Raw genomic sequence first — 16,321 nt, 5'->3', positions numbered from 1 at the left:
AAGCATCCGCTTATTATGATGTGCTCCTCTTAACTAGGGAACATTGGAAAAGAAGCGGCCTTTCATTAATGACTAATGGCAGTGGTCTCATTAATCACTCAGCACTTCTCTAGTGCTCATGTCCGAGGGTGGCGCTTCCCTCATCATTGCTGCAGGCACTGGCCAGTCCCCGGAGCAGCCAGTGACTCAGTTCCCTTCCACATGCTTTGGCACATGTTACATTATTATGGATTCTATTTTGGAGTGTGCCATGGCACACTCTTATCTCTTGAGTTGGCTATCATGTTGGTTGGAAGAGAGAAGAGAGAGAGAGAGACTGTGAACATGTCCCATTGTACTTCATGGCCAATCTGGAGCACTGGCTTTGGGGACTTCTTTGGAGGCTGTTTCCTTGTGAGCCTCAATGTCACTGCTTCCCTCCATGAGGATGGGTAATCAAGGGTCACTGTATTAATCTGAACCCTGCAGTGTCTTTCCAGCTTCCAATTATCCAAATGTGCAAAAGGAACTCTGGATGTGGGAACTCCGTTCACCAATGCAGGTTGCATGTATCTATGACTCAGTAGATAGTCCTGCAGAGTTGCCTGAGACACACAGAGGGTGTGATTTGCTCAGTAAGTGTCAAAAGTATGATTTGTATCCAGGGCACTATCCACTATATCTCAGCTGCCTTTATAGTCTGGTCCTAATTATCTTTATCTATTTCGCCAGTTGTTAAACGTATAATGCAGAGGCTTAAAATTTGTTGACTTGGCTGCTTGTTAGATTCTAATCAGTTTTTCTTTTTCCTTTTGTAGCTAACCAGCCTCGTACCAAGCACTGCCGCCCCGGTTATCTCTTTCCTATGCCCATTGCTCTGGGACCTTTACCACATCCTTCTTATGATGCGACTGCAGGTGAGTTTGGAAAAGTATGCTTAGGCCTTATGTTTCCTTCTCTCCTCTACCCCGACCTTTGTACTCAATATCATCTTGCTTCATGCCATTGTAGACACAGAACAGAAATACATCATACATGTGGCATGGTCCAAAGCCTGTTGTCTCAATTGGCTGGCATACAGAGCTACCAAACCAAAGTTGTCAGTTGGATCCTTGTACAGGCCAGTTGGCTTTGCTTTGTGGCCCTGAATTCCTCTAGCTCCACAGAAGATATGTGGCAGCAAGTGTGTGAACTTATTCCTGCCATGGGGAAAGTGATTCCAAACCATTCCCTACTAATGGATGCTAGAGATTTTCCTCTCTATGTGGAAGGTTAATATCCTCCCTCTGTCCCTAGTACTCTCACTCTGCCATCCTCACTGCTTCAGATTCAGGGCATTTTTGTAGTTTTTATTATTTCATAAATTTCTACAGTTGGAATTAATCCCCAAGTGGCTGGCCTACGGGTGATGAGGCTTTCTGTACTTAAGTAGGGTAAGCTAAGTGGGGCCTTGGAAAGTAAAATCAGTGTGTTGCTGTGACTGTGCTTAAGGCCTTTCTAATATGTTTGAAGTCTCCAGAACCAGGACTTTGTGTAGGATAGAGAAGACAGTGAATCTCACAATCTTGAGGCCATCTTTATAACCATTCACTTAGCTTTTGCTGTTCTAAATGTGAGATCTTTGCCTGAAGACTGATAAGTGGGTTATGCTGGGTTGACTCTGTCTTGGGAATTTATAGAAATACATGGACAGGTGTTACACAAGATGAGCAGGCATGAGAGGGGCATGATTTGCATCATTGGAAGGAGTGTCTACATTGATGAGGTCTCAGATCAACTAGAGTATACGGAATGCAGCATATTTTCCCTTAGATGTTATGAAATGTGCTTGAGGTAGGAGGAAGTAGAAAAGGTACCAAGAAGAATCCTATTTATAGGAACAAAAATGTGAAGTCCTTGTCCAGTGACCAACAAGTAGACAATACTGGGTGGCCCCTTCTGGTGGAGTTGTGGGGACACACACACACACACACACACACACACACACACACACACACGGCTTTGTCTAAGAGGCTGGAGTTGAGCCTTGTAGGGAGCTAGGGATTCCCAGAAGTCAAAATGAGCAGAGTGTTTTCAGGCAAAGGGAACAATCTGTATAAAGGCCCAGGGGCAGGACCCAGAGGCATGGAAGGTCAGGTACAGGGGATAGCATAGAAGTCAGTTTGACAAAAAACAGCGTGTATGAGGGGAAGTAAGGGGAAATTATTCTAGAAAGATAGGCTGGCACCAGATATAAAATCAATCACTAAGGCCTTGGTTTGGGATAGTAAAGCAGGGTGCACACTTTTTTAGGGATAAGAAGTACTTTCTTCCAATGAGAGAAGGGATGGCAAAGTGCTTTGAAAATGGATCATATGCTATCCTAACATGGAACTTTGTGATGTTTGTGACTGATTCAGTGTTAGGCCTGTGCTAGGCAGATGTCATTAGTGGTCCATTTTACTCTGGATCCTAGGGGTCAGGGTTTGAAATGATGTCCAAATAGAAGGTGTAATTATTACTGGAGAAGGGCATCTCTTTTTGAAGAAGCCATTGCTAAGTCCTTGGAATAACTTGTTATGGATTGATTCCAATGAAATAACTTCTTAGGGCTGGGCAGTCTCCTACTGGTGTATATGCAGCTGAGATTGGGAAAATATGTCACCAAAGCAATAATGCAATTCAGACTCACTTGGCTGTGGGAGAGGGAAGGAAGGTAAAGAAAATTGGAGGGGTGGAGACATATTGGTTCTGTGTGGGCAAACACGAGATTCATCCCAGGCTGCTGCCAGCTCTATACCCGTGACCATATTGCTGCTGGAGCTCAAGTCTGCTTCAGTAGATGGCCATGGCCTTCTGCTGCACTCACGGCACTTTCTCAATCATGTCATGTTCTTCTCTCATTCGTCTAGTGTACCGAGGGTTCTGGACGGTTTTCATCGTGCTAGGTGTTACTGCCAGCCTGGTGGGGGTGTTCCTGCTGGTGTGTGGGGCGCCCTTTGTCAATGCTCGGCTTTATAAGTTTGGTGGGATCTTCCTTATCACTTCAGGTAAGATGTCAAGTGATACTGAGAGGAGGACTGTGTGTTTGGGGCTGAGAACTTACAGGATAAAAGCCCTACCAAATCCAGGAAAGCAGGAGAGAACCAAGGAGAACACACTCAATTTGGAATTAGGCCATAGGTTCAAACCCTCATTAGACTGTTGCCTACCTGTGTGACCTTGGCGAAGGCATTTAATCTCTCTGTTAAAGGAAAGGCTTGAAATAGATGATCTCTAAAGTGACACCTAACTCTAAATTGATAAAGATTGTCATAAGTGAGTGCTGAAACTGGCTGGGAGATTTTTAAAAATGTAATGGGTTTTATTAAAAGCTTTTGTTTTTATATCACTTATATTTTTCATTTTATCCCTCTCTCCCAGACAGCCATCCTTTATAAGAGAATAAAAATAAGATTTTAAAAACCTGCTTTAATAAGAATAACCAACACATAGAAAAAGCCAACATTCCCTGCAGTGTTTCATGTCCTTAGCTTCCCATATCTGCAAAGAAAGAAGGAAGAGATCTTCTTAGGTCTCTTCTTTGAGGTCAAGTTTGAGCATTATAATTTCATAGCAGTCAGTTTCAATGGTTTTATTGTTCTTTTCTTTAAATTGCTAATAGCCATTAGCTATATTGTTTTCCCTATTTCACTTTGCATCAGTTCATATGAGTCTTCCTGTGCTTTTCTGTATACATCATGATCATTGTTTCTTATAGTGCAGTAATATCCCATTACATTCATGTACCACAATCTGTTTACTCATTCTCCAGTCTATGGACATTTACTTTGTTTCCAGCTCCTTGTTACTCCTAATATAGTGCTAATATATTGGGAGTGTCTACTAACCGACCTCAGACATTTACTAATTGTATGACCTGAAGTAGGTCATGGAGCTCTCTGCCTCAGTTTCTTCATCTCCAAAATGTACTCAGTGGCCTCTAAAGTCCCTTCTAGTTCTAAAGCTACCATCTTAAGATCCTCTGACCCTCTTCTGCATCTTTGTCCATACCTCCACTTATGAGTCGATTACACCATAGTCCTCTTGTGCCTCATTTGAGCAGCTCTGGCCCAGCAAACAAAAACCTTTGTTTGGGTGCCCAGTCTCCAAGGCAGGGTTTGCTGGGATGGCCTGACTTCCTTATGGAGCATGATGCTTTTGTTCCTTATTGATACACAGCAGGGGCCCAATTGGGAACATGAGGAGGAATACTTTCTGATGCACAGCTTAGAGGTTGAGGAATTTCTGGAGATATCACCCTTCAGGGTTCTAGATCCAAAACCTAGTCAGGAAGACAACATCCTCGGGCTTTCCCCATGGTATCCTTTTCCTCTAAAGTGGAGTGGCACGTCATCTGGGGCTCTTAATAAAAGGAAGATGTCTCACTGTCCCCCCTCACCAAAATGCGGAGGTATTCTGAGAGATTCCCCTTTGCTCTTTTACATGAAGCATGCTGCGCACTCAGCAGTGCATGTGAGATTAATTTCGTAGGGTCAGAGGCTTAGAGCTGGATGAGACCTTGGGAGTCATTGAGTTGAACCTTCTTACCTTACAAATGAGGAGATTGAGTCCTAGAAGGTGAAGTGACTTGCCATACAATCATAATACAATGATAATGATCGTCATCATCAGAGCTAACATTTATATAGCACTGACTGTGCTCCAGTCACTGTGCTAAAGGCTTTACAACTATTATTTCGTTTGATCCTCACAACAATCCTGGGAAGTAGGTGCTGTCCCCACTTGATGGATCAGAAAACTGAGGCAAACAGCAGTTAAGTGACTTGCCCAGGGTCTCACAGCTGGTAAGTGCCTGGGGCTGGATTTGAACTCAGGTTCTCCTGACTCCAGGTATACTTCCCAGCATTCTATCTACTGTACCACCTACTTGTTCCTAGAAGCCTCTGAGCTAGGATTTAAACCCAGGTCCCCTGACTTCAAATTTTGCCCTCTTTTGACCACATGTTTTGATCCTGTCATTTCCCAGCCACACATTCTCCCTTACTGTACCCCTCCCCATTCCCCAATCCCCCACTGTCTTGGGACAGTCTCTGAAGGATTGCTTCAGAATCTGATCATCCTGCTTACCTGTGATCGGAAGAGTGACTATTTTAGTAACTAGCAGAGAAAACCAACATGGCTTCCAGCAGGATAGGGGACTTCCTTTGAAGTCATCCTTGCAGGATTATAGCAGAGAGTCTGAATCTTATTAACAGGCAGGCAAGCCTTTGCCCTGCTTCCCACAAAAGCCACATGTCCATTCTGAGCAGCTTGGGTGGTGACATAAGGCAAGGGAGAGCTGCTTTGCACTTCTGTCCTTTTAGGAGAGTGGAAAATGAGTGGAGAGCACATGCTGGGCCCAAACAGGCTCTGCTTCCATTTCTGACCTTCTATTTTGTCAGCCACAGCATCACCACCCAGATAACTCTATCCCCCCTGGGATGTCCATGCCAATGGAAGCCTGTATGGAGAGATGAGGAAGATCAGAGGTTTAAATTCTGCCTCTTAGACTTACTAGCTGGATGAAGGTCATGGGAGCCTTTCTGAGCCTTGATTTCCTCGTCTATAAAATGATGATGATGACGACAATGATGATGACCAGAGTACCCATAGCCCCCCTCTTCCAGGTGATTGGCACACACAAAATAGAGCATGTGAAGCTCACAGTACCATGTCCACATCTGTTTTCATTCTGTGGATACATCCTGTACCTTGAACTAGGTTAGCCAGTATTACCAGCAGTATTCATTGTGTTAGGCCACCCATAGGGCTTTATGGCTTACAGTGACCTTTTCTCCCAAGAACTATGGGAGAAAGAGTACAAGCATTTGGATCCCCTTTTCTGCAAATGATGAAATGTAAGGGACTTGGCCAAACTGACACAGCTGGTGAATGCCAGGACTGAGACTTGAACCCCCATCTTCTGCCTCTAAGTTTAGTCCTCTTTCCATCATGCTGGACTGTCAGTTGGGGGCTGCTTTAATGAGGAGAGCTAGGGCTTGGAAGGGGTTCGGAATCTCCTCAATTTTATTTGCAGCATGACTTTACTTGCCAAACCGTTTCTTCACAGGTAGAACATGGGTAAACCTCAGCTCAGCACAGTGGAAAATTATCACAAATTGTGAATCAGTGGAGGCTGAATTCAGAGCCATCTCTAGGATAGTGTGACCAAGGCTTTGCTCCAGTGTGCTGGCATCCTTGGGGAGGGTGTGGGCTTTCTCTCTGGGGCACTTCTTCCTGCCCACTGCCACTCCCAGGGTCCCTTTGCTGTAGTATCCATCATCTGGGGCGAACACTAGGCTCTACTGCCTGCCACCTCTGCCTTCACTTCTCTCAGAAGTTCAGAGGAAATATAGACAAAAATGAAACACAAATTAGTTTCCAGGCTTTTTTAAATATCAGGTTTAGAAAGTGGGCGGGGGAGAAATCAGATGGGTACTGGGCACCTGTGGGGGTCAGGGCAGAGGGTTCTGCTGAAGGAGGGAAAAGGGAGGCTGGGAAAGCCCAAGACCAACTCAGCCTGCTTGACCATATGCTTTGGGCTGAACTCATGCCATCTTTTAGAACAGGAATACCAGGAGTGGGAATTTAGTTGTCTTGCTATCATCTCTAGGTAAATTTCACTAGTTTGTGAAAAAGGAAGTTTAATGCCAAGGCATGAAGGTCCTCCTCAGAAATGATCACTGAGCTAATTAGCAGAAACATTTGGTTTCTGAGTCAATACCAGCTGAATGCACCAAGGTGGAAGAGAGAGGGAACATTCTGCTGAGTTCCTTAGACCCTCTGCCCTTCAGGACCTTACAAAGGATGGCCAGGGCCATTTCATTGGAAAGGCTTGTTTTTGAAATTTACCAGGAGTCTTCCTGCCTTGTTTAGTACCAGGGACAGAAGCCCTTCTCACTTCAGGTCCTAAGAGTCCTTTCATTGTGAGGATTGTTTCTATATTGAAAGAAAGACAGGAATTGGGGGTAAAGAGGGAGTACAGTTTTTCTCTTACAGGCCCAGATAGTTACTCTTTTTAATCCATATATATACTCAAATCTCAATTAAGTAGAACTCAGTCTCATGGAACCTTCAATTAACTAAACTATGAGGGGCTATACTAGCCTTTAGTAGGAAGGGGAAAACGACAAAAGAACCAACTGAAAGTAGAGATTGAGAACCCTCCTACCCCCCACCAAATCAACAAGCTTCCAGACTTTGTTCTCATCTCAGTATTCATTCTACCCAATCATTTACCTTCTCCATCTCCATCTGTGGTCCTGAACAATGAGAATTTGTGTTTAGAATTATAACTGAGGTTCTGCAGTACTCTTAGTAAAGCAAAGCAAGTTTCCTACTATAATTGCTAAGGCAGGAAAGGCAATTTTAGCTGTGTAATAATATAATAAATAAGCAGCATGGCTTAGTGCAAGGGGTCTTCACCTTTCTTGTGTCATGGACCCTTTTGGCAGTCCAGTGAATCATGTTTTTAAATGCCCAAAACAAAAATACACAATTATAAAGGAAACCAATTATATTGAAATGTAGTTATCAAAATACTATAAAAAAACCCAAACAAACAAACAAACAAGCAAAAAACTAAGTTCATGGATCCAGATTACAAAACCTATAGTGGATAGAGGGTCAGCATTAAAATCAGAAGGATCTGAATTCAAGTCCTCCTTCTAACACATCCCAACTGTGTGACCACAGTCAAGTTATTTAACCTTTCAGGGTCCTAGGCAACTCTCTAAGACTGTAAGTTGCAGTCGAGTTACTCAGTTGTACCAAGGGAGGGAGTGTCTACACTGGGAGTTCCCCATATGGATGGTATGGCAGATCGAGATCTGAGAGAGAAAATAAAATGGCATGGGCATCATGTAGAAGGGAATGAGGCCAGCCTGGTTCACTTGGCTATGTTCAGGCAGAGATGTGGCACAGGAGATCCTTGCAGTGGATAGGAAGTTGGAGGATATGACCTTGAAGATCCCATCCAGATCTAAGATTCTGTGACTGAATCTTCATATAAGCATTAAGTTGTATTGAAAGTTAAAAAAAACACATCCACTTGAATAATTTCACTTGTCGCTGTGATTGAAACAATCTGGAAACAGCATGTAAAGGCAAACTGAACTTTCTTCTCCTAGCTGATCTGGAGCTCAATTCTGTTCACCCCAGGACATAGTTCCCCTTCTGTTCCTCAGAAGCCATTTTCTGGGCTCCATCACTGGCTGGGAAACTAGGCTGCAGTATGTACAGCTGCCTGTGGCTGCTGTGCTCAGATTGCTTTGATTAGCTTGGCAAGGCTGTTTGGGGGCAACTGATTCCATACTTGGGGTCTGAGGTCCTAAGGAGGTGATCATGAGGCCTTTCTCCCTGCTGAGGTGTGCGGCCACCATGGGACTCAGCTAGGATACTGTGGCCACTCCATGGAAGCTTGGCAGATGTTGAGAGAAGCTTGGGCTTTGATAGGAAGCCTAGTCTTCCCAATTGGAGAGTAGGTTTTTTGAGTGTCTGATCTTGAGAGTAAAGTTGGCCTTTAGTCTTTAAGTTATTAGGAGTAATTTGCCACAGTCATGGGCCTCTAGGGTGAAGACCAAGACTCCAAGGGCTGTGATCAATTACTATTCATTTTGCTTGGATTCTGGCTTTATAATCTGGGGAACCTAGTTTTCCAAATGCTTAGCTGATTTGTTTTTCCATTTCCCCCCATCTCTCTGGAATCTCAAAGTCAGACATCTTAAACTTGGTCTGTTTTCTGCATCATTATTTTTTTCTCCTGTTTTCCATTCCATGTCCTGATTCTTGACAAACCCAGGTTATCCATCACTGACATCTCCATAGGACTTCCCTGTGAATACATGCACCTGAGTCCTCAAGTTAGCTCTTCTCCTCCCACTTCCACTTTCATCAGTCCCTTAGACAGAAATGATCGCTCCTTGGGAGCTCTCACGACACTTGGTTTGTGCCTCTCTTATAAACTTATCACATTGATTTTGTCTTGGGATCATCTGTGTACATGCCTTGTCTGGGTGGGTACTTAGGCAATCATTTAGCCTCTCTGGGTGCCAGTTGCCTGGTCTGTAACATCAGAGCATGAGGTTCTGCTCCTTTGATCTCTCTCTAGCTTTGGAGTGCCTTGTGGGCAGGAGCTGGGCCCTATTCATGTTGGTCTAACCCTCCCAGGGTTTAGCCCAGGGGCCTACACATGGTTAGCCTTTAAGGAATGCTTACCAAGTTGGTAAGATTGCTCAAGGAGGTATTCTTTCATTCCCCTTTTTGGTGTAGACGTCAGAAGCAGCTTAGGAAAATACTGAAAGCACTGAAGAATCAAGTGATTACATAATCTGCTCTATGACCTTACATCCCCTAGGATTATTGAAGGCATCTCTCTCCAATTTAAACTTGCTAACTCAAGAAGCATTTGTTATTAGAGCTCCCAACACCTTTTGAAATAGATTTTCAAAAGGGGAAAGAAAGAAAAGCAAAAGGACTTCTTAGATTTAGTGTAGTCTCTGATATGCATGCCTAGCTGAATGTAAATGAAATCATAGCTTTTAGAAAATCATATAGCTAATAGCATTTTAGTTTTCCTCCCTCTCTACCTCTCTTCCTTCCTCCCTTCCTTCCCTCCTTCCTTTCCTCCCTCCCTCCTTCTTTCCTTCCTCCCCCCCTCCTTCCTTCCTTCCTTCCTTCCTTCCTTCCTTCCTTCCTTCCTTCCTCCCCTCCTTCCTTCCCTCCCTCCCTCCCTCCTTCCTTCCTTCCTTCCTTCCTTCCGTCCCTCCTTCCCTCCCTCCCTCCCTCCCTCCTTCCTTCCCTCCCTCCCTCCTTCCTTCCTTCCTTCCTCCCTTCCTTCCTTCCCTCCCTCCCTCCTTCCTTCCTTCCTTCTTTCCCTCCTTCTTCCCTCCCTCCCTCTCTTCCTTCCTTCCTTCTTTCCTTTTCTCTCTTCTCTTCTTCCTTTCCACATTTTCAAAGACAGAGCTCAGTTTGACTAGGACATAGAGAACATGAAAAGAAGGGGTGGGATGTCAGATTGACAAGGTAGGTTGGGGCCTATCACAGAAGGGCTTCAATGCAATGGAAGATGTTGAAAGTTTTAGAGTATGGGAATAACACGGATTAGAGCAATACTCTAAAAAATAGTAGTATTGTTAATATTGCCAAGATGTGCATGATCTCATGTGATCCCTTCAAGGATTCTGCCAATGAGGTGGCACCATCTCAGTTTTCCAGATGAGTTCCCGGAGGTCACATGACTCACTGTGGCCCCAGGCAGAGGCTAGATGAGCATTTGGCAGAGATGGGGGAGAATATGAGAGAGGGATTTTGAGGTCAAGGCCTTTCCTGACTTTAAGCCCAGCATTCTTTTAGTGCTTTCGAATGCATCTGGTAGCAGTGTAGACTGCAGATGGGAGGAGTGGAAGACTGCTGTAGGGCGGGGAGGAGGCCCTGAATTCCAGATCTTGTGTGCTTGCAATGGCAATGAATGCCAGAGAAACCCAGAATGTCAAGTGGGTAGCACTTGGTGCCTGGATGTGGGAGATGAGGGAAAGGGTTGGAACAAAGCTGATTCTGATGCTTCGAACCCCAGTGATTGGGAAGATGGACAGAAATTGAGGTGCCCAGGGGAGGAAAAGCAGCCCTGTCCTTTCCAATAGATGCCTGCTGTTTCCTGTGGATGGAAGGCTTTCTCTCCTTTCCACCTGTCTTTCAAGGCCTCATCTGCTCACCTCCACAGTGACTTCACCTTCCTCAGAATTCCTTCTGAAATGGAGGATTGCACACTCATTTGGTATTTCTACTGTGGTTTATACATCTATGTAAATAAAACATGCCAAGGTAGCTCTTTATCAGGAAAATATTTGTCCGTTTATGAACGAGCAACCATTTCCTGCCCATCCTTCTGCCAAAGCACTCCCACCCCACCTAGGTATGTCAACATGGACAAGCCACGTCCCCTTTCCGAGACTCAGTTTCCATATGTGTAAAACATTGATACTATCTCTAGCACATACCTCATAGAACTAATGTATGTCACAGGGCCATAGATTCCAAGTGAAAGGGATCTGAATGGTCACCTAGTCCCACTCTCCATTTTTACAGATGAGGAACCTGAAGGTCAGGGAGCTTAAGGGACTTGCCCCAGCTAGTATATGACACGTAAAGCACTTTGGAAACTTTCAAGCCCCGTGTAAATGGCAGTTATTATTATTATTATTAATTGTTATTACTGCCTCCCAATGATTACAGAAAGAAAGAAAACGCCTGGTAGATGAGCTTTCAAACTTTCTGAAAGGCAAGGCACTTGTGGAGAAGCTGCGAATTCATTTTTCTCAGCTCTTTGTCTCCTGCATGCCCCATAGGAGGCCCATTTTCTTTAGTCCATCCCGGTAGGTATTGTATGTTAATGAAATAGAAATTGATTGGAAGAAGAATGCTTACTGAGGCTCACTTGCTAGCCAATTAATTTCATTTTAAATTACACAAGCAATAAAGGCTTAATTACATTCTTATCAATATATTGTATTTTGTGAAGAATGTGTGGCCATTTCTACACACACACAGAGTAATTTTGTTATAGCCAATTAATTGGTACTTTATGCCCGTGTCTATCATACACAATGTAAATTACTTATTTGTGACCCTTATTTTCAAGTGTTCCCCCACATTATCATGGACAGCAGTGTTTAAGGTAGATAACATTTAACCCCTCGGCTACTGACCTTCATCAGAATGGAATTTCTTTTTGCCATGAAACAAACAAAATGAATAGTGTCTCATGCTGTGGGGTCACAGGCACAAGACAGGTCCCCTGGGGTAGACGTGATTTAGATTTATCTGAGTTCTAAAACTCACGCCCATGTCCACTGGCAGAGCCTGAGAGGAAGCTGGTGATAAATAAGTCTGCCAAGGAACGCAGCAAAATAAAGAATGCTGCTAGTAATGAGTTTTTAATACCCTACTTGGACATTGTGCAGGCCTGAGACTGGCTTCTGGGGAACAATGAAGGACCTTTTTAGTTCTTAACCTAGGGACCCTGAACTTGGTTTGTTTTTTCTAAATATTTTGATAACTATGTTTCAAAACAATTTATTTCTTTTGTAATACTCTGCATTTAAAAACACTATTCCAAGAAGGGCTTCATAAGGTCCCCTAGGCTGCCAATGGGGCACGTGACCCCAAGAAAGAGGAAGAACCCTCACTTTAATTATTTGCCTTATCAAGTCATCACCAAGTATTTCTTAAGTTCTGACTCTGTGTCAGGCTCTTTTTGTGGTTCAGTAGACAACAGCATGGGGGAGTAGGAAGGGCACTACATTTGTGAATTGAAGGACCTAGATTTGAATTCCAGCTCTGGCTTTTTCTAGCTACATGACCCATCTCTTGGTCTCAGTTTTCTTAGCTGTTAAATGAGATCCTAATACTAATACTGAGAAGCAAGGTGGTAGAGCATACACAGAGCTGGATTCTGGGTCAGGAAGACTGTGGGTTCAAGTCCTGGCACTTATCCATACTGGCTGTGTGGCCCTGGGCAAGTCTCTTAACCTCTTAATCCCTTGGGCTTCTCTCTAAGACTCTTAAGTTCCAGGACAGATGCAGGTAGTCACTGATAAAAGTTTCCTCATCAGGAGATCCTTGCACCAAGGAAATCACAGGTCTGCACCAAAAATCGCGTATCTTGTCTACCTCAAAAGGTCATTTTGGGCAAAGAATATGGTAAGCCTCATGTGCTAGAGAATATGAGTTATTATTGTGATGGGCTTGGTATTGTTGCCATGTGCTTCAACCACATTTATCAGAGTTCTCCAAGTATTGCTAGGAATATCTCCCATTTCTGGGACACTTTTTAGTGTTTCAAAAGTTTTTAATTTCCCACTAACCAGTTGGGACAATAGGCAGATCATCTCCCTGCCTTGGACTTCATTTTTCTTCCCTATGAAATGAAGGGGTAGTTGGACTCTATGACCTCTAAGGTCATATCCGGCTCCAGTAGTCTGTGTTCTTTGTTTCATTTTAATACCTACCATAGCCTGTGAGGCCCAAAGAGAGAGGGTTATTAACCTCTTTTATAAATCAGGGGACCGAGGACTGGAGTGGTTAAGAGATAATGCCATGATGGAACTAAAATCTGTGTCTCCTGCCTCCCAGCGCATTCCAAGGGGACCATAGTTGATCAGGGCAGCTAGGGGGCACTGCAGGGAATTGAGCACCAGGCTTGGAGTCAGGAAGACTCTTCCTGTGTTCAAATCCGGCCTCTGACTCTTAAGCCGTGACCCTGGGCAAGTCACTTCACCCTGTTTGCCTCAGTTTCCTCATCGGTAAAATGAGCTGGAGAAGGAAATGGCAAACCACTCCAGTATCTTTGCCAAGAAAACCCCAAACGGGGTCACAGAGTATCAGTTATGACTAAAACAAAAGACTGAGCAGCAACATAGTCGATTAATTTTCATTAACAGATATCCCGCTTTGCATAAAATGTAAAACTTTGGTTTAACTTCCCAGTAATTTTTGTAAAATCAAGATTTAATTCTTATAAAAAGATAGTATTGAATGTAGAATAGAGGATAGATCACTAGATTTGGAGTCAAGAGAGACTTGAGTCTGAACCTTGACTCTAACTCTCATTAGCTGTGTGATCTTAGGCAAGTCACTTAAGCCCTCTAGTTTCAATAGCCTGATCTGAGGGCTGTGTGACTTGAAAAGAAGGTGAACTGGCCAGGTAGCAAGAGCAAAGGAGATCCATTCACTGGACAGCCTGTGTGTTCCATTGGCACCCACACTATGCCAAGAGAAGGAGAAGCGAGCCACCAGCATTTGGGAGGACCCCAAGTGGCAGCTTTTCGAGAGGCAGTGGACAAGAGGCATGGTTGATGGCTCACTGGCTGCGTCTTTGCAAGAGGCATTCATTTCCCTGAGTTCTCTGATGGCACAAAGTGCAGAAGCATCTAGGGAAGTAGCGATACCCCTCCCCCAAGGAAAGAATGAGTGGAGGGCTATCAGCCAATAGCACTCTAGGGTACCTGGTAGAGGTCTGCTGTTGTTATCAAGGCATCAGCTATTTTAACTGTTGCTCGTTTCAGTACAAGCAACCTGAAGCATACCAAAATAGAGAAGGAACTGTGCAGTCAGCGTCTGACTGTGTGTATGGTTAGTCTGTGAATTAACCAGGACAGTTTTTCATTCCAAGGCCCTTTGTCCACAGTCCCCCAACAAAAATCTTCATTGCATCCTCCAGCACAGGTCAGTATATGCTGAATTCAGTGAATGCCAATTCCTTTCACTATTCTAGAAAGGAATAAATGAAAATGTTTTAGTTTAGAGAGACCTTAGAAATCAGAGTCTAACTCCTCTCAATTAACAAGCATTTCATAAGCACCTACTATGTGCGGACATATCATAAAATGTTTCTGCCCTCAAGAAATGCATGTTCTATTGTTCTCCTTGTTTTAATAGCTGAGAAGCTGAGAGTTTAAGCAGGTGAGCAGAATGTCAGAATTGGAAGGGACCTCAGAGGAGGTCACATCGCTAGAAGGTGGCAGAGCAAGGACTCACACCTGGGTCTTTTTTTAAGTGATGCTCTTTTTAAAAAGATCGTTGTCATTTTCTGATGAACCCCCCTCTCCCCAAGAGAACCCTTCTTGTAACAAAGAAATATAGTTCAGCAAAACGAATCAATGCGTTGACTACATGTGGACAACATACGCCTTGTCTAGTGCCCATGATCTTTCGACCTGAGGCTTCACTGTCCCACTTTTGAAGTCACATAACTTGGGCATGGAGTCAGCTTTGGGTTGGTGGAGAGGAGGCAAAGCAAGAGGTAGTCCTTGCTGGTACTGGTGGGCTCTTGTGTTGGAGACAGATCTTAGCCCCTTGGGCTGCCAAGTTGGACCCCGAGATATTGTGACAGAGAATTTCTCACAAGATGGCAGCTGATTCTGGCGGCTGCCTAACACTCTCAAGTCTCCAGCTTCTGGGCTGCCTCGGAGTACTTTGCACATGACTTGTCTGGTAGCCCGGGAGTGCTGCCAGCCAGAGGTGTGGAATGATGCGAGCTTCATCCAATTCAGGACCAAAGTTGGGGCCAGTTCTGCTCTCTGGATTGGCTCAGCTAGTCCTAGTCTTGACCCAAGCCATCAGGTGAGAGAGGAGACTGCTGGCTCCTCCTACCATCCTCTCTGCCTTCTTTCCTGGAGGGTGACTTCCTGGCATGGACTCTACCATGCCAGCTTGTCTGTGGCTAGCTCGCACAGGCCACTGTCTAACACTGGGGGCCGCAATGCGATGGGGCTTAGGAAAATGAAGCATTAAGGCAGCAGATTGTGCCCAAGGCAGCATTTGGCCAATGCCAAGATCACTGATGGCAGCCAGACTGCGTCTGACAGATCAATATGCATTCCCAAGTACTTCCCACTTGATTATGCTTGTATCTCGACTCCAGGCCCATTAACTTGTCCTCAGACCTTCCCTTTTCCCACTCAGAGACTACTGGGGCTTCAGAACTTGGCCAGTCAGATGTTTCTATCTGCCAGAGCACAGTCATCAGAGCTCTCCAAATGCTGATATCACTCCCTTCCTGAGGATTGGCTTTGGGGCCCAGGGCCCACGACCTTTCTAGCCCACTTGTGAGGATGGGGGTAATGCACTTGCCTACCTTTCTCAACCGTTACCAGCTCCAACTGATTGGATGAGTCTGAATCTGCATTCATTTTCTTCCCCCTTTGCTATTAGTCTCCTGAGACTGGAATTCATCATCTACTCATCCTTCTGTATTCGTTTACATAGTCAGCAAGCTTCTTGAGGGCCCGTCTACCCCGATGCTGTGTTCTGTGGGGACCAAAGATGAACAAGACCCAGCTCCTATCCTCTTACTTTTTGTTCTTGGGAGCTCAGGGAATTACTGACTCTCTCAGCTCTGTTGTAAGTTAATAAAGTAATTCCTCAGCTGTCCAGCAATATTATCTACCTAAACTACAACTGAGAACCAGAAAGCAACCTAAAAACCCCCCAGGCTTCAGAGGAGATACAATAGATGTTCATATGCTAAATCTAATGTATTTTACTAATAGGAGAGACCCTCACTCACAACCCATTTACTCTTATTTTGCACACAATTAAGTTTAGCTTTATAATATGGTTTTCCCACCTATAGGCATGATATATAAAGCAAAACAGAAGGGAAGAGAAGTGCTATTACAGGCAAATACACTGGCAGGAATTAGAAGTAGAAACAGGCAGCAAGGGAGGAGATTCAAGGATTCAGAAGCAGATGCAAGAAGTCAAGAAGGCAAAGCAGCCTGCATAGACCGGAGCATTGCACATGTATCCCAAATGGAGCCAG

At 44.4% G+C, this 16,321-nt stretch overlaps 1 protein-coding gene across 1 annotated transcript in view; it reads left to right on the top strand.

Annotated features, from left to right (window-relative positions):
• The window catches only part of LOC118832597 (transmembrane protein 182-like), a gene marked incomplete in the record, with an annotated part of 57,727 nt that overhangs the window by 33,561 nt on the left and 7,845 nt on the right, over positions 1–16,321 (top strand). The window contains 2 exon segments of the mRNA XM_036739895.1: positions 798–896; positions 2,871–3,008. Of these exon segments, the coding sequence (XP_036595790.1) occupies positions 798–896; positions 2,871–3,008 (237 nt within the window).

This window comes from Trichosurus vulpecula, chromosome X (genome assembly GCF_011100635.1).
Source record: "Trichosurus vulpecula isolate mTriVul1 chromosome X, mTriVul1.pri, whole genome shotgun sequence".
Taxonomy (NCBI): domain Eukaryota; kingdom Metazoa; phylum Chordata; class Mammalia; order Diprotodontia; family Phalangeridae; genus Trichosurus; species Trichosurus vulpecula.
Note: the sequence above shows the minus strand (reverse complement) of the source record. Positions and strands in the feature narration are given on the sequence as shown.